At 36.3% G+C, this 27469-nt stretch overlaps 1 protein-coding gene across 2 annotated transcripts in view; it reads left to right on the top strand.

Annotated features, from left to right (window-relative positions):
• TAF2 (TATA-box binding protein associated factor 2) overlaps nucleotides 1-27469 on the top strand; it is a 105525-nt gene that overhangs the window by 65816 nt on the left and 12240 nt on the right. For both annotated transcript variants that reach the window (XR_012514165.1, XM_074387084.1), the window contains exons 20-25: nucleotides 1099-1238; nucleotides 4590-4659; nucleotides 7283-7392; nucleotides 16567-16796; nucleotides 19075-19180; nucleotides 21625-21747. Coding sequence is in view for 1 of the 2 variants with exons in the window: in XM_074387084.1 (XP_074243185.1) it covers nucleotides 1099-1238; nucleotides 4590-4659; nucleotides 7283-7392; nucleotides 16567-16796; nucleotides 19075-19180; nucleotides 21625-21747 (779 nt within the window). In the remaining variant the exon portion in view is untranslated. The remainder of the gene's footprint in view (nucleotides 1-1098; nucleotides 1239-4589; nucleotides 4660-7282; nucleotides 7393-16566; nucleotides 16797-19074; nucleotides 19181-21624; nucleotides 21748-27469) is intronic.

Raw genomic sequence — 27469 nt, 5'->3', positions numbered from 1 at the left:
GAATTTGTTTTCTTTCTTTCTTTTGTTTTTTTGAGACAGAGTTTCACTCTTGTTGCTCAGGCTGGAGTGCAGTGGTGTGATCTCAGCTCACTGTACCCTCCGACTCCTGGGTTCAAGCGATTCTGCTGCCTCAGCCTCCCAAGTAGCTCGGATTACAGGCATATGTCACCACGCATTGCTAATTTTTGTATTTTTAGTAGAGACAGGGTTTTACCGTGTTAGTCTGGCTGGTCTCAAACTCCTTACCTCAGGTGATTCACCTGCCTTGGCCTCCCAAAGTGCTGGGATTATAGGTGTGAGCCACCCTGCCTGACCAGAATTTGTTTTCTTTTAACAGAATTTAGATGTTAATTTTGAATTTTTATCATCATTGCAAAATATTATAGTTATATGTCACTTAACAGGCATATGTTCTGAGAAATGAGTTGTTAGGCAATTTTATTGTTTATGCAAATGTTTTAGAGTGTATTTATACAAACCAGATGGTGTAGCCTCCTATACACCTAGGCTTTATGGTATAGACAGTTGCTCTATTGCTCTTAGGATATAAAGCTGTACAGTATGTTACTATACTGAATACTGTAGGTAATTGATAACACAGTGGTAAGTACTTGGATATTTAAACACGTTCAAACATGTGAAAGGTATGGTAAAAATATGGTATGAAAGATAATAAATGGTAACCCTGTATAGGACACTTACCATAACATAAATGTAGCTTACAGGCCTGGAAGGTGCTGTGGGTTTATCAGTGAATGTGTAGTGAATGAATGTGAAGGAGTAGGACATTATTGTCATCCACTACAGCAGATATAATAAATACTGTGGACTTAGACTACACTAAATATATTAAAAATATTTTTTCTTCAGTGATAAATTAATCTTCGTTTACTAGATGACCACCATTACGTATGCAGTTCATCACTGACTGAGATGTCTTTTATGTGGCACGTGACTCTTACAGAATTGAAGGTGGATTAAAATCACCTCAGTTTTTAAATTTATTACTGTAGAGGGATCTCTAATGCCTAGGAAACAAATTTAATACATAATACTTCAGTGAAAGTAGTTAACATATGTATTTATTTTTTTCCCTAGTTGTTTGAGAGCAATACGGGTACTTCAGAAGAACGGACACGTGCCAAGTGATCCAGCTCTTTTTAAATCTTATGCTGAATATGGCCACTTTGTGGACATTAGGATAGCAGCTTTGGAAGCAGTTGTTGATTATACTAAAGGTAATACTTTAGAAATACATGCTCATATCATTTTAGATAGAAATATTTACTTTTTAAAGCCTGTCTTAATTATTGGGGCTTTTATTATATGTACAATACAGATATTTTCATTTTGAATTATTGACTCACTGATTTAGAAATAATCTTTGATAAATGTAGAATTCACATAAGAGTTAATAAATGAGGGAAAGGAATAAAATTATAGGTATCTTTGTCCTTTCCAAGAAGTCAGTGTTCATCCTATAGCTTTAATTGAATGTTATTTTAGGAAACAGAAGATTTTTGGAACATGTCTAAGAAGGATTCAAGAAAATATCTCACACCTGTGTAAAAATTTGTGTCTGTGAAAGTAGAGGACTAGACATAAACACAAACTTCAGTAGGGGAATTAGGCATGAATTTGGAAAAACATAAAGCCAAAGTATTGCTAAGAGAAGAATACATGTATATTTTTTTTAATTTAGAGGAGAAAGATAGAAGAGATGGAAATGTTTAAAAGTCATGAAGAATAGAGCAGGTAGAGGACAAGTAATCCAAGAAATAACAGAATACCCTGGGAGGGTATAAATGCAGCAGACCTACAGTCATTTCTGATGAAATTTTAATTTTTTTTTTTTTTTTTTTGAGACGGAGTTTCGCTCTTGTTACCCAGGCTGGAGTGCAATGGCGCGATCTTGGCTCACCGCAGCCTCCGCCTCCTGGGTTCAGGCAATTCTCCTGCCTCAGCCTCCTGAGTAGCTGGGATTACAGGCACGCACAACCATGTCCAGCTAATTTTTTGTATTTTTTTAGTAGAGACGGGGTTTCACCTTGTTGACTAGGATGGTCTCGATCTCTTGACCTCGTGATCCACCCGCCTCGGCCTCCCAAAGTGCTGGGATTACAGGCTTGAGCCACCGCGCCCGGCTGAAATTTTAATTTTTAAGGCTAAAGGAAAATGTGTGTTTCTAGTAGTATCAGAACCAGATTATTGTACAAGGTAAAAGAGTAGTGTGGCCTCTGAATTCTTTAGAATATGAGGCATGAAATGACAGTGAACAAATGGCTATGTAATTTTTAGGGAAAATTAATGACCCAAGTTTTTCTACCTTGCCAAAGGTGTTGTGCATGTAGCCTTAGAGAATTAGAGCAGCATCTCTTATGTAACATTTTTAAAAACATAACTCCCAAAGATAATTTTCAGCTGAACTGGATGTGAGTCAAAATAAAAACTCAAGATTGGTGAAAATGTGAAATGAAAGAACTAGTGCTGAATAACTATGCCTGACAAATATGTAAGCTTACACATTTGTTAAACTTGCTGTAAAATTTAATGCATATCTCAAAAATAATTTTTAAAAAATAATATGCACATAGAAGGAATATGTAAATGTAATCTATGTCTAAAAGTCCAGATTCTAGCACTAAAATATGAGAGGCATAAAGAACTAAAAGTATGCTAAACTTTTGTCTGACTGCGGAAGGAGAGGAAGGGGTGAGAGAAGTTCTTCAGCAGATACTGGTTCAGTTTCAAGTGGGGAAAAGTATACTCAAGTCTTCATAGTTTTTGGTAAATTTCTGTAGAAAAGTTTGTTTACAGTCAGAAAATAAAGAAAGTGTATGTCCTTTTTTTTTTTTTTTGAGACAGAGTTTCGCTGTCACCCAGGAGGTTAAGCTGGAGTGTAGTGGTGTGATCTCGGCTCACTGCAACCTCTCCAACCTGGGTTCAAGCGATTCTCCTGCCTCAGCCTCCTGAGTACCCAGGTGCACCACATGCAGCTAATTGTTATATTTTTAGTGAAGATGAGGTTTCACCATGTTGGCCAGGATGGTCTCGATCTCTTGACCTCATGGTCAGCCCGTCTTGGCCTTCCAAAGTGCTGGGATTACAGGCGTGAGCCACTGCGCCCAGACTATAATGTATATATTCTTAGATGTTGACCTGACTTTGGAAAGGACTGTCAATTGTGCCTTTTTATTGAAGGTTAAAATATCCTTTCCTGTTAGAAATAATTATGAAAACAGTGATTTTGTTATTAAGTGAATTTTTTGGCATGAAAAAGAAATGTAATCCTATACCCATCTCTATTTCTGTTTTGACAAGTTTTAAAATCCACTAAATATGCCACTGTTGCCAGTCTTCTTTCACCAGATGTATGAATGGTGTTTAATGTCTCATAAATATAGGTTAGATATTAGACTACCTGAAATGAAATGTCTCATAAATATAAGTTATAAATTAGACTACCTGAAATGAAATAGAATACTAGTAGGATTTCCAAAAGGATGCTAAACTTTAAAAGATAACATTTAATTGGGAAACATGAATCCATACTTCATTTTTGTTCATGTCTAAATGTAAACTGTGACTTCAGACTTCATGTTTTGTTAAATTTTAAAATTTAAATATTGATGCTCAACTTAGAAAACTGAAGTGAAAAGTATTGTGAGTAAAATTCTAAAGACGAAGTTTTACAAATGATGAAAGCAAAACTTGTTTGAAAAGGTGAATGAAAATAGCTATTAGTCATTTTATGTCAACTATATTCATAGCACTGTTTTTATAACTGCCTTTTATATTCTTGAAAAGTTAAGAACTTTCTTTAGTCTTAAATGGAAGAAACAACTTAAATAGCAAAAACTATATAATAGAGTTGAGATAGCTTTGTGTGTCAAATCTCTCTGTCTTTTAAGCACCTAGAAAAACAATTGTATTTGAACAGATTTTGTCCAGTTAATCATCTATAATTTAGGGTTCTTAATTACAGTTTGCTTTATGTTGTGTTTGTCATTGGTTTGAGCTTCAGTAAAAAATACGTTCTTGATGGAACTTTATGTCTTGGTGCTAATATATAGCTTGATACTTAAAAAAGTTACGGAGTGGCCCATTGAATAAAAATATAAGAGCTTGCCTATAACCTTCAACTCTTATTGAAAATTCAGCTGGCCGGGCGTGGTGACTCACGCCTGTAATCCCAGCACTTTGGGAGACCGAGGCGGGCGGATCACAAGGTCGAGTTCGAGACCATCCTGGCCAACATGGTGAAACCCTGTCTCTACTAAAATACAAAAATTAGCTGGGTGTGATGGTGTGCGACTGTAGTCCCAGCTACTTCGGGAGGCTGAGGCAGGAGAATTGCTTGAACCCAGGAGGCGGAGGTTGCAGTGAGCCAAGATAGCGCCACTGCACTCCAGCCTGGCACCTGGTGACAGAGAGAGACTGTCACAACAAAAAAAAGAAAAGAAAGAAAGAAAAAAGAAAAAATTCAGCTAAGGCAGAGTCCTGAATATTAAATGTAAACTCCTTGCTTGTCACTCATTATTCATTAATTTGTTATAATTAACAACAAATACATTTTATTTTATTTTCAGTGGACAGAAGTTATGAAGAACTGCAATGGCTACTTAATATGATTCAGAATGACCCTGTACCCTATGTAAGGTTAGTTTATGTGCTATGATGCTATAATATTTTATAAGTCCTATAGTGAATTGGATAATTTGAGATTACACATTACTTACTTAAAATTTTTGAAAATATGGGAATATCTTTTGCATTTATTCGTGTCCTTTTTAAATTTGATTTTCAAATCTACCTTTGGAAAGACATTTTCAAAATACATTGTTTATTAAGTACATTCCCTGTAATTGTATACATTATTTCTATTGTTAAGTTAAAGAAACCTATGTAACAGTTTATAATAAACATGAAGGATTCTTTATATACCAAATTATAAAACCTCTATATTGATTAATTTCACCATTTTAAAAGTAATTATGAGCAGCGTTTTGGGATATACCTATTTATTCCTTTCTATCACGTATAAAGTGTCCATTTTTATTAGTCTTGAAATTTTTTAAACAGGTACTATAACATTAAAATTTTATGGGCTGGGTACTTTGGCTCATGCCTGTAATTGCAGCACTTTGGAGACCCAGGCGGGAGGATCAGTTGAGGCCAGGAGTTTGAGACCAGCATGGGTAACAAAGCAAGACCTTTTCTCTACAGAAAGTAAAAAAAAAAAAAAAAAAAAAAAAAAATTAGCTCGTCACAGTAGTGCATGCCTGGAGTCCCAGCTTGAGAGGCTGAGGTGGGAGAATTACTTGAACCCAGAGTTCAAGGCTGCAGTGATCTATGATCATGCCACTGCATACTGCACTTCAGCCTGGGCAACAGAGCAAGAATCTATCTTAAAAAAAATTTTTTTTCAGCACTTTGGGAGCCTGAGGCAGGTAGATCGCCTGAGGTCAGTAATTTGAGAGGCAGCCTGGCCAACCTGGTGAAACCCCATCTCTACTAAAAGTACAAAAATTAACTAAGTGTGGTGGCGGGCGCCTGTAATCTCAGCTACTCAGAAGGCTGAGACAGGAGAATCACTTGAACCCAGGAAGCAGAGATTGCAGTGAGGCGAGATCATGTCACTGTGCTCTAGCCTGGACCGCAGAGCGAGACTCCGGAGTTTCTCCATGTTGGCCAGGCTGGTCTAGAACTCCTGGCCTCAAGTTATCCACCCACTTGGGTCTTTCAGAGTGTTTGGATTACAGGCCTGAGCCACTGCACTTGGCCAAAAAAAAAAAAAAAAAAAAAAAAAAAAAAAAAAAAAATTATTAGCAGGCCTTACTTGGCATTTAGAGTAATTTGAGTGACTTGGAAAGGAGTCAGGCAGAAACTTCACTTTTCTTCATTGAGAAAATTAAAAGTAACTTAAAAATGCTCTAAAGAACAAACTTACTCACATTTTAAAATATATTATTTACCTATATATTATTGGCTCTTACAAATAGAGTATGAGGCTTGAAGGATAGGAATTGTGTTTATATATAAAGATGAAAATATGGATATGAAATATCCGTAAAGATTTATATCCCTGTTTATATAACCTATCTGTAAATTGCACTCTATAATTACATTTCACTTGTATTGTCATAACCCTCTGTAGTCTTATTTCACACAGTCTTAAATTTCAAAGTACAACAGGATGTTAACAGAATCTACGTCTTTTAGTTTTATAGGCATTAAATTGCCACCTAAAGGGGTTAAATTATTTACACTACAATCTAGCAGTTTCACTTTTCCCATCTCCTTCTCAATTACAAATCCAATTTGATGTCTTACTACCATCAATTAAATGTAAAAATTTTCCCAATTCACCTTCTTTAAAGTTTTGCTAACTTCCACAAGAATTACAACTCAATTTCTTTCTTCCTCACTTATATCCAAGCATTGCAGTTACTCTTAGTAATTTCTCAGATTTGGTCCTAGAGCTGGTATTTATGCTCTCATTAAATGCTAGACTAATGCAGTAGGTTTCTTACTTCTTCTTTCTTTTCTCTAGTATTTTAATGGTGTCTTCCACTCATAGCAGTGGATGTTTTCTTTTCCAAATTTTGTTTTCATTTCATTGCCCTGTTTTTCAGAAAGCTTTATAATATGTTTAGGTAGCCTCTCATAGGAGATAAAACCTCCCAATAGTGGAGTTTAAATGTTACCCTCTATTAGGATACTTTTCTCAACCTCAGATTGTTTTAAGGAAAACTTTTTACAATCTTTATCTTTAAAATGCTTCTGCACATTTCCATACTTTACAAATATACTATCATAGTGACGTATATGTTCATTATATTGTCTGAAATGTAGACTTTTTGATCTATGTGTAGATTCTTTTTGCCCCATGTTAAGATTTTTATACTTACTAAGCAGAGTGGAATGTTCATTTTAAAAAGTGAGATGGGAAAGATTGGTTAGGATTATGTGGAGTCGGGGTTTAGAAGGCTTCATCACGCAGTAAGGTGATTTTAGTAAGACCAAATCCACCAGATTTTTTTTTTAAATTACTCTCTTATCCAAACCACCAGAGTGTTTTAGTGAAAAAACAATTAATAAATATTTAGGATGTAACATCATGTCTTTTGAAATTAAATAAACACGAAGCTAGATTTAAGAGAGAAAGTGATAAAATAGGAAGGAAGAACTACAGGTAATTTTTCAGTGTTTTTATTGTGTCCTCATAGCATTTGTCAGTAAATGGTCAGCAAAAATTTATTTATTTTTTTTAATCTTTCAGGCATAAGATTCTAAACATGTTGACTAAGAACCCACCATTTACTAAGAACATGGAGTCTCCCTTATGCAATGAAGCCCTGGTTGATCAACTTTGGAAACTTATGAATTCTGGTGAGAGATCAGTGATTTAAATTTTATTATTATTATTATTATTACAATCTTTTCATTTTACAACAGGCTTTCAATTCAATAGCATTTAAGAACTAAAGTTAAAAGTCGACTTGTTTTTTTTTTCTTTTAAGTAGACTATCACGCCCTCACAGTGATGGCTGTACCTTTATTAAGGATATACTCACTCACTTTACTCTATAGGGTGGTTGAGGAAACAAAAATATTTATTTATCTGAAATTGTCAAATGGTTAAGGTACTATAAACATGAGCCTGCAAAGTATTATTATTATTTCAGAAAGGTACAAAGAAGTGAAAAATAAGTCTTCTCACCTCTTTCCCTAGCCATCTAGTGGACTTTTCCAGAGGTAACCAATTTCTTATGTCCCTTTCCGGAGGAGTCAGTGCATATAGAATAACATACAGACGGTATTTTTCAAAGTACTTATTGTTCTGTACTGTGGAGATCATGATATCTCATCACAGTTTTATTTATTTATTTTTATTTTTTTTGAGAGTCTCTGTCGCCCAGGCTGGAGTGCAGTGGTGCCATTTCGGCTCATTGTAACCTCTTCTTCCCAGGTTCAAGCAATTCTCCTGCCTCACGTTCCCGAGTAGCTGCAATTACAGGCGTGTACCACCACACCCTGCTAATTTTTGTATTTTTAGTAGAGACAGGATTTCACCATGTTGGCCAGGCTGATCTCAAAATTCTGACCTCAGGTGATCACCCTCCTTGGCCTCCCAAAGTGCTGGGATTATAGGCATGAGCCTCTGTGCCCGGACTCATCACAGTTTTAATTTACATTACTTGAGTGAGGTCAAGAGGTAAGAAAGCAGTACTTAGGAGTGCTAGTTCTGGAACTATTTTTCTAAGGGTTGAATCTTAGCTCAGTTATTTACTTATTGTGTGATTTGTCTAAGCTGTTTTCATTTGTTAAATGTGGGTAATAATACCTACTTTGAATAGAATTGAATAAGTTAGTATTTGTAAAACACAGTGTCAAATACTCAAAAATGTTATACTAGGATAATGATAGTTATCATTATGCTCCTCTTATATTTGAGCTATCTGTATTTCTTTTTCCAAGTTACTCCTATTCTTTGCTGTTTTTTTTAATTGAATTATTGATTGTTTCCTGTTGATTTAAAAATGTGTACATTTAAAGAAAATTTGCCTTATGTCTGTGATCGGTTGAAATTGTAATAATGGTTTCTGTTTAAAGATTCAGTCATAAGCTAGGCTGAAATGTGTTTTGCTTAGAGATAGCAAGAGTTGTTGCAGACAGTGGGAGAGCAGTGGTGCAATGGCACAATCTCGGCTCACTGCAACCTCCGTTCTGGCAATGGTCTTGCCTCAGCCTCCCGAGTGGCTGGGATTACAGGTGCCCCCCCACCACATCTAGCTAATTTTTGTATTTTTAGTAGAGATGGGTTTTCTCCATGTTGGCCAGGCTGGTCTCGAACTCCTGACCTCTGGCGATGTACTGCCTTGGACTCCCAAAATGTTGGGATTACAGGCGTGAGCCACCATGGCCAGCCTATTCAAATATTTAAAAGGTTTGAGTATGTCACTTTATTTACTCTCTATGATACTGGAAAATAACTTGTCCTGCTTATCTCATTAGTAGCCACTTCACTGACTCACAAATACCAAATTCTAATTCTTTTATTTTATTACTTAGTTCACTAATATTGAGATGTTAACTGGTTGTATAACTTCTGTTTTTCGGTTTCGTGATAGTGCAATACCACCAAGTAAAGGCACCATAGTAGATATTTATGTGAAATATAATAAAATTGAAAATAGGATGGCCCTTGTCCTCAGGGTCTTTAGAAGACAACACATAAAACTAGTTTATGCTAAAATGTTGCTAATCTTTTTTCTAATGTTTTCTTTAATCTCTGAAAGAATGATTGCTACTTTTTACATAATGTTTTATATTTGCTACCTTTGGCTACCTTAAAAGATATTATTTCTGCTATTAAGAACCAGAGAATTAACACGTAAGTTCAGGAACTTGTAAAGGATCATTCAACAGTTCATATGTGGCACTAACTCTACTGTATTGAATATATTCTTAACCAGAATACATGATTCCCGGACCATGATAGGTGACAAATTTGAGGAAAGCACAGTGAAATATGAAGAATTCTTTTAGTATTTTCTAAAGAAGATGTTTTAGACAAAATAAATGTGTGTCCAAAATTAATGAGACAGTTTTTATAAAACATTTGAAGTCCATTGGAAGTTTTGATTATACAAATTGAAGATGTGACTGATGTATAGTATTTAATTTTGATAGTGTGTAGTATAGTACAGGTTTGCTTTGGTTTAAAATTCTTTGCCAATATCTAAATCAGTGAGATCGTGAAGCTATAGTCATATACAATTCATTACTCAGTTTTTCAGATTTATAAATAAATGGGAACAGCCTGAACAATGGAGTGGCATGAATAATTGGGAGGGTTATAAAAAGTGTTTTTGTAGAACATGGTACAATAGATAGGGAAGATGGACTAGAGAGGATTTTCATTTCCCTTCCATACCTGAACCTTTGTGATAAATGAATGAATCTGGTCTGAGAAATCCTTTTTTTATTTAATTAAAAAAAAATTTAATGGTAAAATGATATAATCATGTTAACAGTTTATCTGAAAAACTACAAAGAAAGGAAATATTACATAATTCTATTACATCATCACTATTACAGTTTGGGTATATGTGGCCTTTAGGAAAAAAAATTGTGTTTTGTGTTACATAGTTATAATTGAAATAAAAGTTTAAAATAGCATTTTATCATGAGAATTTTTCACATTGCTATATTATCTTCTCTTTTTTTTTTGAGATGAAGTTTCGCTCTTGTTACCCAGGCTGGAGTGCAATGGCATGATCTCAGCTCACCGTAACCTCCACCTCCTGGGTTCAGACAATTCTCCTGCCTCAGCCTCCTGAGTAGCTGGGACTACAGGCAGGCACCACCCTGCCCAGCTAATTTTTTGTATTTTTAGTAGAGACGGGGTTTCACCATGTTGACCAGGATGGTCTCAATCTCATGACCTCGTGATCCATTCGCCTCGGCCTCCCAAAGTGCTGAGATTATAGGCTTGAGCCACCGCGCCTGGCCTCACATTGCTATATTATCTTCTTCATGGTTATTGTTTTAAGAAGTGGTAATGAGGATTCATCATAACAAAAGGAGCTACATCATCTAGGTCCAGTAATCCGGCAGAACCCTGCCTGCTCCTCACTTTGGGGCTCCTGGGCTATCTGGTCAATTGGGATAAGCATTATCAGGAAAACAGTAACTGTGAATGATGGAGATGAAATTATATTCATTTATTTCTCTCTTTCTACAAAGTGGATTTGAGGTATATTGACTTTGCATAGCTACAGAATTTACTAAACCAATTTAAAATATAGGAGAGAATATCATGGTAGTTCAAAAGGATCATCTTAAAATCATCAGGTACTTTTGAAGAATCAGAAACTTTTCAGTAGGAGAAATTGTGTTTGAATTTATAGAAACAAGATTTTAAACATTGAAATCAATTTGAGAGTGAAACAGAATGATACTCATGACTTTTAAAAATTCATATGTCATCCGGGTAATACTAGTACTCATTTTAGAAATATACTAGGGGAATTGGGAGCTGAGAGATAGTTACAGGAACTGAGAACTCTTGGGAGCTGCATCACCAGGAGGAAGGTTGTCAGACTTAAACTTGTTGAGATCTCAGAGCTGCCTAGTCTCTGCGTGTTTCTTCGTGCGTAGTAACTCCACTTAGCCTTAAAGTCTGGGAGGTACTCTAATATCTTTCCAAATTTTTTTTTTTGCTTTGTAAATATATACACACATTGACCTATGTGTATATTCACTCATACACATATCAGATATCTTAACCCATTCTGTATGTAATTTTTCATATACATTTTTATCTTCAGCATTTTGTTTTTAAAATTGTTAAAGCTTAAAAATTTAAAGAATAGGCCGGGCGCGGTGGCTCAAGCCTGTAATCCCAGCACTTTGGGAGGCCGATGCGGGTGGATCACAAGGTCAAGAGATCGAGACCATCCTGGTCAACATGGTGAAACCCCATCTCTACTAAAAACACAAAAAATTAGCTGGGCATGGTGGCACGTGCCTGTAATCCCAGCTACTCAGGAGGCTGAGGCAGGAGAATTGCCTGAACCCAGGAGGCGGAGGTTGCGGTGAGCCGAGATCGTGCCATTGCACTCCAGCCTGGGTAACAAGAGCGAAACTCCGTCTCAAAAAAAAAAAAAAAAAAAAAAAAAAAAATTTAAAGAATAATATAATACATCATCATATACTTTCAGCTTGATTCATCAGTTAAAATTTTACCATTTACTTTATCTCCTTTTCCTTTTCTTTATATTATATTTATACCCTGGTTTTTTCCGAATCATTTGAAAATAAATGGCATCATGATCCTCTTCCCAAATACTTCAGTATACACTCCCAAGAATAAAGTCATTCTACATATCCGTAATATGATCATCACACCGCACCCAGCGTATAGCCCATATTCACAGTTGCCCAGTTGTTTCCAGAAATGCTCTTTGTAGTTCCCATACAGCTTTTAAATTAATGCTACACAGAAAGATAGTAAACATTTTTAAAGACAAGGATCTTTTACATTATGTGATATTTGTCCATGGTTGCTTAAGATTCTTAAATAAATAGGTTTTTTTTTTAAATTGAAAATATCTAATTTGCCAGGGGCAGTTGTTTTTACAGGTTTCACATATTCATTCACTAGTTTTTTTCTTGAGCACTTCCATTTGCCACTATGCTACGTTTTCTGTGTATTAACTAAGTGTAAGGGAAAGAGAGACATAGGTACAGATAAATTACAATCTGAAGAGATAGTTGCTAATGTAAAGAGAAGAAACTATTTGGCGAGCCCAAAGAAAGGAGCCATGAACCCTGTCTGGAATGCTTGAATGTTCATGGAGAGGTAGCGTTTGAGCTAGCTCTTGATGAATGGAAAGGAGTTTTCCAGCAGGATAAATACGTTTTTAGGTAGTAGAATTATATATAAAAACCTCATGTTCTGAAGGAATGTTAAGAAAATAGTATTATCTGGAAAGATAGATTAGGATCTAAATGCAAAGGGCCTTGAGATTTTGGGTTTTATGCTTTGGTCAATGAGAAACAGGTGTTGATAGAACCAGGCTTACTTCAGTTAGCTGTGGGGGGGAGTAGCTTTTTTCCACACTGAAGAAAATGATTTCCCTTTTCCAAAGGAATATGTATCAGAATTCAGAACATACTTTTATAGATTTAAGTAAGATACAGAATTATAGGCCAAAACAACAGTAATTTTAAAATACATTTTTAAAAAATAAGAATTGGAGATTTTTATTGGTGCTTTATATTTTATTTAAGACATAAATACTTACGGTGGTCTTGCCTAATTGAGGGATTTTTTTTATTTCTGAAGAAGCAGATCTTCATTGAGGAGATGGTATCTTTGACTGTATATCATCATGAAGGAAATTTTAGCTGTTGCTTCTACATTGACCTTTAATTTATGGAACATTATTAAAAGAATGACATAAAAACAGTTGTTCAAGTCACTGAATGCTGTTTATTCACATCATAATTTTTAGTGTTTGGAAATTTACAACTACACTCAAGGGGGTAGAATGAGGGACAACTAATTTGGTTTGATAGGATTTGCCAGGTTTCAGAAAAGAAAAGAAACCGTTTTGATATTAACATCAGAAGGTTTCAAAGTTCTGCCTCACCATCTCTTTCTCTCTGATACCTTCCTTCTTAGGAATGGAAATGGTGGAGGAAAATGAAAACATATTGATTCATTTGCATATGAAATTATGTATGTATACACACAAACACACATAAATAGAAATGAATTTGCTGTTTTTGTTTATTGTGCAATGCACAGAACAGTCAGGACAATAATACCCAGTGGAAGTTGTATTTCTGGCTTGACTGTGTACAGATTTCTAAGCTTCAGCCGTCAATAAGGAGTTCTGGGTTTATTCAGAAGTATCCTGAAAACAGTAGCTTTCAAAGTGAATTTTCTTCTTAGCAGCTTTTTTAGTTGATCAGTTTTAAGAGCACTTAATTTAGAAAATGAAGAGATGATTTTTCAGTGGATCAGATTTGCTGCTTTGGTGGTGTTTGTCTCGGGGCACTTTCTGATTTTAAAAAGATCGTTAATATTGGGGTGGTAGTATTTTGATTCAGATAAATGGGGTTGGTCCCAGAGTATAACTGCTAATGAAGACAGGATGAATAGCACTTTTCCTGGGAGGAGAGGCTAGTAACTGTCATTTTGTCATACGTGATCATTCATTGCCGTAAGTGATGGGGACAGGAAGGTAGCTGGAAGACTAAAGAAGGGTCTTCAAAATACTGTAACTGAAGGCAGAAATCAGAGGCTGTTTCAGGCCCTCTCTTTCTAATGGAACTGATTGACTTGGAATCATTGAATTTTAGACCTGGTGAGGGGGATCTTAAAGATCATCTCACTGAATTACTCTGATCATCTTAGTTATAGCCCAGATAGCTGACTTGCCCAAGGTCACAGAACTAATAGGCAATTAATTAGAAGTGTTTTTTTTTCCCATTCTATCTCTCATCTTAATTGAAATGTACTAATGGGACAACTGTCTTAAGATTTCATTCCGTGATTTTGAAATACAATTAAATTTTGGCTTTTACTATTTCTTGCTCTCTTTTGTAATTTTAACAAAATTCTGCTTCTCATTTTTTAGCTCCCCCGTAGTCCCCAATTTTAATATGTAAGTTCATTTTTAGAAGACAGAAAACACTATCAAGAATCTCCCTCAGGAGCAAAAAAGTGATGTTCGTATCTTTGTCCAAATGAAAGGTCTAGCAAAACCAAAAAGCTCACATAGAAATCAAAAGTAACCTAAATTACATTTGAGGGCTTCAGGTGCACTTAGCAGCCTTTACTGTGTTGCCTAATCATCCTTGAGCTGACTCTCAAAAACAAAGTAAAAGCCGTGGCTCATCAAAATATACATACTCAATTTGTCTTTTAAAATTAATATTTGTATTTTTTTAAATGGTTAGAATTCACAGTTGAATGACTCATTTTGAGATCATGTACAGCATATAAAAGTTCAGGCTGGTTTTTGCAGGCAGTATTGATCTTCACGGTTTAGTTTTCTCCCAAACAGTAAATGTACTCTAAACTGTTCTGTTGTTGTTGTTGTTGTTGTTGTTGTTGTTGCTGCTGTTGTTTTTAACTGATAAAATGTCTAAGATTCACTCCTCCTCTTGCTATACCCATGGATAGATAGATACAAGGCCAGCTGCTCTGGGTTGCCAGAGTCTTTATTGCTCAAGAGTTGAGACCCTCTAGCCTTTGCTAATAGAAGCCCCAGGAATCTGATAACCTCCACTTTGTGGAACTTTTATACATGTAAAATGCTTTGAGGAAGAGAAATGAATGCCTACAAAATAATACTACCTCAGGCTATTGAAGTGTCCACATATGCATATTCCAGGAAGGAAAGATGCATTTCCAGTGTAAAATTCTTGCTTTTACTATGTAATGTTTTCTTCCATTACTTGTTTCTCTGTAGCTCTTGCCTCTCTCAGTGTTGTATGTTACACAGCAACAAAACTGAAAATGTCTCAAGTAGGACTGATGAGAGCTATTTCACAACAGTATAGCATGCAAAGTGGCCTAGTACAGTGTACTATCTAGTGTGAAAGTGAATTTACAGTTTTTTCATTGCAGATTTGCATATAATTAGTAGTTACCTGTTAGAGTAAATCTGTTGAGAATTACTATTAGTTGATAATGTATTTACTTATACTAATATTTGTTGTTGAATACCACAACGTTTAATATTTATGATACCCAAATTTTTTTCCTTTTTGTTTCTCCTTTTTAAATATGGTACTCTTTTAAAACTACAGTTATTGGTAAAAATTAGGTATTTATAGGGCCTTCTTTCCTCCCTCCCTCCTGCCCTTTCTTTCTTTATTTTTTTGAGGCAAATCTCACTCTGTTGCCCAGGTTCGAGTGCAGTGGTACAATCTTGGCTCACTGCGGCCGCCTACCTCAGCCACTCAAGTAGCTGGGATTACAGTCTTGTGCCACCACATCCAGCCAATTTTTGTATTTTTAGTAGAGACAGGACTTTGCCATGTTGCCCAGGTTGGTCTTGAACTTCAGAGCTCAAGCGATCTGCCCACCTTGCCATCCCACAATGCTGGGATTATAGGCATGAGCCACCGTGCCCAGCCGGGTTTATTTTTCTTATCAAGAAGAATGTCCACATTTCTTCTGCTCGCTTGTTTTATATCTTCAAGTCATTTAAAATTCTGATCATAGAGATTGTGTAACCCTAGCTGACAAATTTCATCTTTTCAGTCAATTCCATTGGATGCTAATGTCTAGGGGAGTGCTCTACTGGGGAGGAAGGGAAGGGATAAAGAACCCTGATATCAGTGTGCTCTGATCTGTCATTGCAATGGGGAAAGGTATGACTTGAAACAAAAACTCCTATTTCGGAGATGAAAAAACCTGAGACTCAGAGAAATGGAGAGAACTTGCTTCTGCTGTCTCAACTAGTTGAAACTGAACTTTCTCCCAGGCAGCTATTTTCTGGTCAAGTTCATGTCTACTGCCCATTGCCATGCTTGTAATTTGCTTATTTCCGTTATTTAAAAATCATAAATAAGTTCTTACTAGAGTAACACAAATATAAAGATGTTTAGCAAAATATTTTCTTCCTCCTCTACAGTAAGTCCAATAGAAGTTGAATGGTTTCTTACTATATTTCAAACCTGCAAGTAGCAAGTTCTAGAGATCAGAAAATTTGTTTCCGTGATAGGGTATGCAAAGGCTCATGGAGGCTGTCTTCCTAACAGGCTGTTAATGAAGAGACTCAGACCAGATGAAGAGAGAATGAATGAATGTAGAATAATTACTGAGGAGAAAGAATAGAAAGGAAGATTTAAGGTTTAAAAAAATACAAAAATTGAATGTTAGATTTTTGGTTACTATCTGATATTCACTTTGTAAGACGAAAGATGACATAAAGGTTTTTCCAGTTATAAAGTTCTCTTTGTTGCACAGGTTCTGGGATAGTTAAAATGTATGAATCAATGTGCATATTGACTTATTTCTGTATTATTTACTTTAAGGTACCTCACATGACTGGAGGTTACGGTGTGGTGCTGTGGACTTGTACTTCACACTTTTTGGCCTCAGTAGACCTTCTTGTTTACCCTTGCCAGAGCTTGGTTTGGTTCTTAATCTAAAGGAGAAAAAAGCCGTCTTGAATCCTACCATAATTCCAGAGGCAGTAGCAGGCAACCAGGAAGCTGCAAATAATCCAAGCAGTCACCCACAGCTGATTGGATTTCAGAACCCTGTAAGAATCACATGTATTACAGAAGATGTAGTTTCATTAACACAGAGCCATCTAGAGAAGAGAATTGTTTCCTGTGAGCTAGTGAATTTTATAGCCACTAACCGTTTCTCTTGTCCTTCTAAAACATGCTGGCTGACATTTGTTTAGCACTGTGCAAATTATAAAATGCTGACAGCTAGATAATTTTACATAGCAAATGATGTGCTCCTGGCTTTTTCATTCCTTCTGTGATAACCTAATGATTTTTTTGTACTTGAGTATAGAATTTCTTCTGTGAGTAGCAAAAGATAGGCATGAATATTTTATCTTTGGTTTGTTTGTTTTTCTTGAGACAGAGTTCCACTCTCGTTGCCCAGTCTGGAGTGCAATGGCGCAATCTCAGCTCACTACAACCTCTGCCTCCCGGGTTCAAGCGATTCTCTTGCCTCAGCCTCCTGAGTAGCTGGGCTTACCGGTGTCTGCCACCACACCTGGATACTTTTTTGTATTTTTGGTAAAGATGGGGATTCACCATGTTGGCCAGGCTGGTCTCAGTCACCTGACCTCAAGTGATCCACGCACCTCAACCTCCCAGAGTGCTACGATGACAGGCATGAGCCACCGTGCCCAGCTGAATATTTAACCTATTACATGGTAACCCATCTTGTCCCATGTGTGTTAATGACAAGCCATGTGAACACAGAGGCCTTGTCTTTTTTAAACTGTTGCTCTGTGTAATACCTAGCGCAGTTCTAAACATATGATAAATGCCTGACAAATGCTTGTTGAATAAAATAAATAACTGAATGGATGAGTGAATGATCAGGTAAATGAATAATCTGCTGATTTGGGAGGAGACTGTGTTACCTTTAAAAACGTTATGTATCTACATATATGTTTGCTTGCCTTTAGAGAAGCTTTTATTTCTACCTTTGTATTGTAAAATTACCAGACATTTTGTAGAAAGACTTATGGGATACATATTAATCATTTTACTGTAATTTAAGGAAATTTTTTTCTGAATTATTTTTTATTGATGACAAAATGTCTCCAGTACTTCAAGCTTCATTTTTCACCAATATTTAGACCAGATTACTTGCCTGGCAATTCCCTACTGGTGTTTTGACACTTTAAAATGCAGATTCCCTCTATGCTAGTTAGTAATAGTTCATTTTAAAATTGTTTACTCACCCAAATTTTCTGAAGTATCTTCATACTTATTTGTTGTCAGTTTAAAGTATGTCCTCAAGTTTGGGTTAGGAAGAAGTAAGACAAATACTTACATAGAATAAAAAGTCTCATTAAAGAGCCCTTTCAGATCTACATATTTATAAATCCGTAAAAATGAATATATTTATAATTCTTGCTCACATATGTTAATTTATCCACATTCACAGTGCAGTCTAAAAGGAGGAAATGGCACCAAAGAACATTTTCTTTTAAAGCTCCAAAAGTTCACTGAAATACCTCCCTTCTCCCCCCAAAAAGACCAGCAGACAAGAAAAGGTTAAATTTATTTTAAGCCCATTGCTAATAATTTCTAGCCGCTGGGCATGCTCTAGTCTGCATGGTTGCTCTAGCTATTAGTTTTCAGCTATAATATGAGCTACTCGTCTTCAGAAATCTAATTTTGATCTTGAATATTGCCGCAGGAAGATGATCACCTTGCCAAGGAAGCATTATGTAATATATCAGCTCATCAGCAGGGAGTGAAGAGGAAGTCTGATACACCACTGGGTCCCCACTAGAACCTGGTCAGATACTGGAGAAGAATGAGGATAGCAGTAAAGTCAAACTTAAAATCAGAGTAAGAAATACAGGTTAAACCTGTATTAACAGTGTAGGATATTCACCTTCTTGTAAATCTTTTTGAATACTTGGCAGTGGTTTTTCCTTAGCAGGAACACATGGGACAGACTGCATTATAAAACTCAAGTGTCCTTCTGAGACATTCAAAGCAATTATTTAACTTACGTTATCACATAATTCTTCTCTGTTTGGGGGAGGAACTATGTGTGCACGTTCCACCGCAACTCACTAGTTTTTCCCCACAAAATAGGAGTCGATTTTAGTTGCTATTACATTTCCAGTAATTTCTAATCAGCTTCTTTTGGAGGCTGGACCACATAATCCTTTCTTTCTCTTAATATCTTTGAAGAAAGAAACTACTTTTTATTTTAAGATTATATGGGGGTACACCCTGTGGCCTCTCTGCTGCTTTTCCTAAGAGCTAAGATCCAAACGTAACATGATGTAATGGTTCTTTTATTCCTCTGTTTTATGTGTATGTGTGTTTTAGTTTTCAAATTCTCAAGATGAGGAGGAGATTGATATGGATACCGTTCACGATAGCCAGGCCTTTATTTCCCATCATTTGAACATGCTTGAAAGGCCGTCAACTCCAGGTGAGATTATCATTCTGCAGTGATTGAGGAGGTGGAGGCATTTATTGTTCATTCTAATGTGTGCTGCTTTATTTTCAAATGAACAGCTATAAGGTTGAAAATTAGCCAGCTTAAAACATTAAATTGTATCAGGTTATAACATAAATTGGCAAAATAATAAATAGAAAAAGTACTTTCTTTTGGCTGTTTTATTTTGGTCCTTTTTAAGTATCATACTTCTGAATTCGCTTATGTGAAATCCATCGTTCAGGTTCTTTCTAGTAGCTCTAACTTCTTTTTTGATCCTGTATGTTTACTTGCACTTGTATTTTAAATGTGGCAGACTTGACTTCAGAAGAAAATTCTGGATTTGGTTCTTTGTGCAACCGTAGTTACGTTAATTTTTTTAACTGCAGCGAATGCTGCCTGTAGTGCCACTTTATCTTTGTGCCTGCCTGTTCCGTGGCATTTTGTCATGGGCTTTTTCATAGGTCATTCAAAAACACATCATGTTTTCTTTTGAAAATAGTACCTAGGACAACATAGAGTCAATATATTAAAATTTACCTTGTCATTTTCTTGCTGATAGGCGTTAGGTTGTTTTTCATTTTTATGTATTGCAAGTAATTCTGTACTTTATTTCTTTGTTAAATTATGTTTCTTGGATAAATTTCCCAAAATGTATTATTGGTAAAAAGATTAATGTTAGCTATGTTGTGAGATACTTGTCTTTAGATTTTCACAGCTCTTAATACATATTGCCATGTTTTTTGAAGAGATTATACCCGTTTATATTATAAGCTTTTTCTAATTTTTAAGGAATAAAGCCTTTGATGAAAGTTATGACATACAGTAATAAAACAAGTGTCTGTGAACCTACCACCCAGATTCACATGTACATTATACATCATGCATGGATATTTCCTATATGCTTCTTCACTGGTCCTGTTGTCCTGCCTTTCTACTACAAGTAACTACTATATTGCATTTTCTTTTTTTTTTTTCCCTTAATTTCATTCTGTTGCTTTTCTTTTTAGTGTTCCACATAGGTATGTGGTCCTATATGTTTAGTTGTTTTTTTTGAAGCTTTTAAGAAATGGTATAACATGACTTGCTTTTTTTCACTCAGCATTATGTTTTTAAAATTCTTACTGATGTATAAGTTGTAATTCATTAATTTTCATTTATGATCATTATCTGTCGTAGCACTTGTAACATCAGTGTAGTAATTCAGAACTTTTAGAGTAACTGTAAAATAACTCAGTTTACTGTTTTTTGGTTTTATTTTTGTTTTTTAAGATGGAGTCTTGCTGTGTCACCCAGGCTGGAGTACAATGGTGCCATCTTGGCTAACTGCAGCCTTTGCCTCTGAGGTTCAAGTGGTTCTCCTGCCTCAGCCTCCCGAGGAGCTGGGACTACAGGCGCATGCCACCACATCTGGCTTCTTTTTAGTAGAAACAAGGTTTCACCATGTTGGCCAGGCTGGTCTCGAACTCCTGACCTCAAGTGATTTGCCTGCCTCAGCCTCCCAAAGTGATTTGCCCACCTCGGCCTCCCAAAGTGCAGGAATTATAGGCGTGAGCCACCGAACCTGGCTAGGTTTACTTTTTAATGCATTTCTTCTGTTATGAGTATGACTGTCTTTTTTTTTCTGGGTAATGTTTCTGTTTTTTTATTTGAAAATCCTTTTCATCGCCCTTGTTGGCTGTATTTTAGGATTTTACATTTGAATGAGATATTTTTCTTTTTCGTTTTTAACATGTTACATTTGTGCTAAAGACCTTATTACTCCTGTTGCTTCGAAACAGAGTTTCACATAAATAATTAAAAATAAGAAATGGTTCCTGCCCCAGGATACAGGGTTTCATTTATATGTTCAGCAAGTCATTCAAGCTTGTTGTCTCTGTTGAATGCTTAATCTACTCAGACTTAAGCTTATAGGAACTATGACAAAGCATTAAATTAAATGAGATTTTTAGTAGTTTTAAAATAAGTTTTTTTTTTCTTCTAAAGACTCAGAGTCTTGCTCTGTGGCCCAGGCTAGATTGCAGTGGCATGAACATAGCTCACTGTAGCCACGAACTCCTGGGCTCAGGAGATCCTTCCACCTCAGCCTGCCACTTAGCTAGGACCACAGGTACGCGCCACCATACCTAGCTGATTTTATTTTATTTTTATTTTTATTGATTGATTGATTGTAGTAGAGATGTGGTTTCAGTATGATGGCTAGGCTGTTCTTGAACTCCTGGCCTCAAGTAATCCTCCCTCCTCCTCCTCCCAAAGCATTGAGATTAAAGACGTGAGCCACTGTACCCAGCTAGTATTCTTTCTATTGTTAGAATTTTACTTTGGATAAACTGCTTCTGTCTTTAAGACTGGTTTATAAAAACCTGTCAGCCCTTCTTTTCTTTTGAGAAATAAAGAAATAAATCCCTCTTTTTTCTTGTTTGGCATTTTAATTTTAGGGCTCTCGAAATATCGGCCAGCTAGCTCCCGATCTGCTTTAATACCCCAGCACTCAGCAGGCTGTGACAGCATACCCACCACAAAACCCCAGTGGAGTTTGGAACTTGCACGAAAGGGAACAGGTAAAATTAATTAATCAGAATTAATGTTATATTGTTCAAGAACAAATCTATAAATGTAATAGAGTTACTTCATCAACTTTAAAAAACCCTTTAAAAATACAGATCTTAGGACTTGGCTTTTCTTGCGATACATTGAGTTTCTATTATCTAACTTTAAAGACAATTCAAAACAGACTTTTCTTTTTAAAAGTAATGAACTCCTATTACAGAAAACTGGGAAGTAACAGAAAAATAGGTGAGAAAAAAAATCCCCCATATGCTGTTTAAAGATAATTTAAAAGATAATGCCATTTCATTATAATGAACATTTTGCTCTTTGCCATGCTTTTTCTAAGAATGTCATGACAAATGCCAACTTCAATAGAAACCACCTAATTTGTACCTTTATAAAAAAGATATAAAGGCATAAAATAAAAAATCAACCACTTATCCCACCCCCATGTATATAGTTGGTAATTCATTCATGAGAACTTGATGCTATATTCTTTTATATTATTTCACAGTGATTGGGCTTTCATGTATGAAAAGTGATTTCATTCAGATGTGTTTGTTACCCGTTCTACTTTTTCACATTGTTTTCTGCTTGTTCTGTTTCATCACTTACAAAGGAAAAATTATAATCCAAATGAAATGAAAACATTTGATGACGATGAACCACCATGAAACAAAGATTTAGTCCTCAAATTCTGAAGGAACAGGGAGTGAAAAACAAGATACATAAACAAAATCATTTTTTTTTTTTTTTTTTTTTTTTTGAGACGGAGTTTCGCTCTTGTTACCCAGGCTGGAGTGCAATGGCGCGATCTCGGCTCACCGCAACCTCCGCCTCCTGGGTTCAGGCAATTCTCCTGCCTCAGCCTCCTGAGTAGCTGGGATTACAGGCACTCACCACCATGCCCAGCTAATTTTTTGTATTTTTAGTAGAGACAGGGTTTCACCATGTTGACCAGGATGGTCTCGATCTCTTGACCTCGTGATCCACCCGCCTTGGCCTCCCAAAGTGCTGGGATTACAGGCTTGAGCCACCGCTCCTGGCCCAACAAAATCATTTTTAAAGAATAGTTTTTTCAGAAGTAGACAGACTTTAAAATCTGTTAACTTTTGATTGTATTCCAGCTGATGGATTTTGCTTATATAAATGATGTTTTTATCTGATATTTTAAAGAGTGCTGTGTATTGCTTTGAGGAGTTTACAGATCAACTATTATTAATAGGGGACTTCAAACAAAAGCAGCACCTCAACCTGTTTTGATGTCGAGACCTCAGACTGTTGATTGCTTACTGTTCTTTGTGTGTTCTATGCATTTATTGGAATAGATTCACCCAAAATATATTTCAGAAGGAAATTAGCTGGGGACTTTTACTTTGAAGAGTGAATTTTGGTATATCTTGGCCCTTGCTGATTTTTTATATTCCCTTGCTTTTGTTTTTTTTTTTTTTTGGTATAATTTTGCTTTATTATAATTATGCTTATTGTAATTTTACTAAATGTAAAGAATTTTCTACATTTTAAAAAATTATAAAGCTCAGAGAATTTTAAACTCCTTGATGTAGTTTGAAGATGATGCTTCTGCTTGCCTTTAAAAAAATTCTCCCTGAATTTCCAAGAGTCTAATCAATTTCTATTCCAAAAAGAGTCAGAATACGTTTGGTTTTTCTTAGCAGTGTGGCACATTAACCTATATAGAAGCAAATCTTAACACTTTTTTGTGCCCACAAAAGTGTGTCCACCAGTGTGCCTTTTTGTCATTGTTGCTTTTTCCAGTCTGTCTTTATAGGTTTTTAGTTCTCATAGCATCATATGGGAAAACTAGGGTGAAAGAAACAGTGCTAATGGTGGGGAATAGGAATGCATTCACGTTTTATTTTTGGCTGCTATCAGTATAGGGTCCTTTCTTGGCATGAGACAAAAATATATACCAGTTAGGTGGACTGATACAGTAATCTTAACTTTGAATATATATTCTTTAATGTGACCATACTCTCCTTTAAATGTGTTTTTGCTCTTCAGTACTCTGAGGCCACTGAGCAAGTGTTAAAATTCAACAGTGATATTATAAGAATATAGAAAACCTTCATTTTACAAATAATAGTGTTTTGAAGGTTTATTTATAAATATATTTATTTTGGAATTTTGAATGCTTTTTTTTCTTTCTTTCTTTTTTTTTTTGAGACAGTCTTTCTATACTTTTTCTCTCTTTCTTTCTTTTTCTTTTTTCTTTTTTGAGACAGTGTTTCTCTGTCACCCAGGCTGAACTCCAGTGGCACAATCTCAGCTCACTGCAACTTTCACCTCCTGGGTTCAAGTGATTCTTGTGCCTCAGCCTCCTGAGTAGCTGGGATTACAGGAGTGCATCACCGCACCCGGCTAATTTTTGTACTTTTTTTTTTTAGTAGAGACAGGATTTCACCATGTTGACCAGGCTCATTTCATCCTGGCCTCAAGTGATGACCAGCCTCAACCTCCCAAACTGCTAGGGTCACAGGCGTTAGCCAGCCAGCCTGGCCACATTGTTGTATTTGTTAAGTAACTTTCCCAAACTGGTCCAACAAAAGCCTTACAACTCCTACCATACATCAAGAATAGAAATATTAAACCTAGCCATTGTGTGTATCAACGTTTCTGTGAGAAGTGGCACTCAGAGCTCCAGCTTTTGGGATGTGAGAAGCACAACTTTAGCCTAACCCAAATCAAGTCAAATAGGCAGTGAAAAAGGAATTTCTTCTCTTCCTGTCTCCTAGCAGGAGCTGAAGATCTCTTATTGTGACAGCCACCTTTCTTGGGATGAGGATTGTGAGTTTAGAAGGGAGACGGTACTGGTGAGGGAAGCTGTGACCTCTCTTCAGTTTCTAGGATTCTAGATGAAAAGTCCCAAATGAGGTTTTTTGGCCCATATTCAGTTCATCAAGCTGAGGAATCTTCCTATAAGTTTCACAAAAGTTTTCGAACTAGATAACTAAAATGAAGAGATTACACATAAAAATCTAGATTTCCTTTTACTCTGATGGAGACATTCAGGAAACAAAGAAAAAAAAATTCTAGATGGCTAAGCTTTCCTTGAAAATAGTTGAGAGGCCCTTTTGGTAAGGTGTGTCATCACTTAACGCTGCACCCAGTAGTCTCTATCTATGCTGTTCCTGAGGCCAAGGCTTTTGAGTTTCCAGCCTCTGCTTTATGTTTTATTTTATTTTATTTTTGATTTTTTATTTTATTCTATTCTACTATTCTATTTTATTTTATTAGGTGAAATGGAGTTCTAGATGGCTCCCTGAGAGCCAGGGAGCCAGATGATCACTGAGAACTGGAATGTGTTACAGACCTTGTCTAGGAGGGATAGAAAAAGAATGTGGGTTTAAAGAAGAGACAGAAACTGGAAACTGTTAAGTAGAAGACAGGTTATGGTTTACTTTTTAACCTTGCTTCCCTAGTTTTCCCTTTCCTTGCATATGCTAGTAGAATATTTTAGGGTGGGATCATAGCAGGGTGGTAGCCATTAGGAAGAGAAGGGAGAAATGGCAAGAGTATTTTCCTTCATTACTTCACTATTTATTTACCTTTTCCTGAGGTAAGGAAAGGAATATAGAGAAATGGCTGTTACGGTTCCCATGGTGGTATGGACGAACATACCATATTCTTTCCCTTCTCATCATAGCAGCTCCCTGACTATGACTGCAGAGGCCTGAGGTGACTGGACTGTCTCCCAGGTTGCTGTAGGGATTGCAGTGCCGGAGAGGAGAGGCCAGGGAAGGGGAACAAGGAGAAGGGAATTCCCTAGTGGTTTTTGTGGGAAAGAAGCGGAGAGTTTCTGCAGCTGCCTAGCTGTGGCTGCAGTATTATGTAATGCTTTCTTGCATAAGTCAGAAAAACACAATTCTGGTAATTTTTTTAATTTAAAAAAATTTTTCTTTTAAGCTTGAGAGCTTGCCCTGAGGTCTTTTTTTTTTTTTTAAACCAATATGAAAAGCAGACTTTGATTTTTTTTATCCTTATATTATAATGATATAATTCTACATTTTTTTAAATGATGATCTAAACAATCTGAAGAACAGAACATACACTTTTCCTAATAGAAACTTCAGTTTTTGGCCAGGTGTGGTGGCTCATGCCGGTAATCCCAGCACTTTGGGAGGCCAAGGTGGGTGGATCACCTGAGGTTCGGAGTTCAAGACCAGCCTGACCAACATGATGAAACCTTGTCTCTAGTAAAAATGTAAAATTAGCTGGGCGTGGTGGTGCATGAGGCTGAGGCAGGAGAATCGCTTGAACCCGGGAGGCAGAGGTTGCAGTGAGCTGAGATCAGGCCATTGCACTCCACTCTGGGCAACAAGAGTGAAACTCTGCCTCCGGGCGAGAAAAAAAAAAAAAAAGAAACTGTCGGTTTTATGTTAAATTTAAACATATACCTAAGGTGAATTAGCAGATTATTCACTGTGTCTTTCCGTACTTTGATCAAATGGGCTGAAAAGCTTCCACATTAGACTTACATTAAGTACCTTTCTGTTTGTTTTACATTTTTTAAGTTGACTGCGGCTAACCCTTATCCATGGTGCATTTTATTTGGTCTCCAGGAAAGATTTTACATTGAATAGAACAATACAACTCGGAAGATCTCTTTTGCTCTTTCTGTATAACATGAAATAGGAAAATTTTAGTATTGCGAATGATAGGTATCTCCTTTCTCTGATGGATTTGCTGTTTACAACAGTGACATGTGGCTGGGTATGGTCGCTCACACCTGTAATCCCAGCACTTTGGGAGGCCAAGCTGGGCAGATCACCTGAGGTTGGGAGTTCAAGACCAGCCTGACCAACATGGAGAAACACCACCTCTACTAAAAATACAAAATTAGCCGGGCATGGTGGTGCATGCCTGTAATCCCAGCTACTCGGGAGGCTGAGGCAGGAGAATTGCTTAAACCTAGGAGGCAGAGGTTGCAGTGAGCCAAGATTGCACCGTTGTACTCTAGCCTGGGCAACAAGAGCAAAACTCCATCTCAAAAAAAAAGTAACCATGACATGTATTTCAGGTTACTAAAAGGACTTTTATTAGCTTAAAGATGAGTGGTGCCTGGGGATGGACAAGTTCCCAGGCATCTTGCACATCCCTGAAAGGATATGTGAAATGATGTGTGTAAGTGTTTGTATCAAGGGATGATAATATATGTATTGTCTTGATAGAGTTCTATGAAAGTAAACTCGTGTGTGTCCTATATCTAATTATAAGGAAATTATACTGTCTTAGATTAGATCTGGTAAACGTTATTTAGTAAAGATAGATAATAAGCAAAACATACATATGTACATATTTAGAGAGAAAGAACATACAAACATGTTCTCCCTATATAGGGAGAATAAATAAAACGTATATACGTATACTATATACAATTATAATGTGTAGTATAAATGAAAACTTAAGACCTGAAGGTTGTTAGTGATGATAGGGTAACAGTTCATTTCTTCTCCTGTTACTGCCAATTAATGTATTTGTATATGTGTCTTTGCACATATGCACGAGCATATTAATGGGATTAAATTTCTAGAAAACTTTCTAAAGGAATATATGCAAGTAACAGTTTCTTTTTTTTTTTTTTTTTTTTTTTTGAGACGGAGTTTCGCTCTTGTTACCCAGGCTGGAGTGCAATGGCACGATCTCTGCTCACCGCAACCTCCGCCTCCTGGGTTCAAGCAATTCTCCTGCCTCAGCCTCCTGAGTAGCTGGGAT

This window comes from Saimiri boliviensis, chromosome 15, assembly GCF_048565385.1.
Source record: "Saimiri boliviensis isolate mSaiBol1 chromosome 15, mSaiBol1.pri, whole genome shotgun sequence".
Classification (NCBI taxonomy): domain Eukaryota; kingdom Metazoa; phylum Chordata; class Mammalia; order Primates; family Cebidae; genus Saimiri; species Saimiri boliviensis.
Note: the sequence above shows the minus strand (reverse complement) of the source record. Positions and strands in the feature narration are given on the sequence as shown.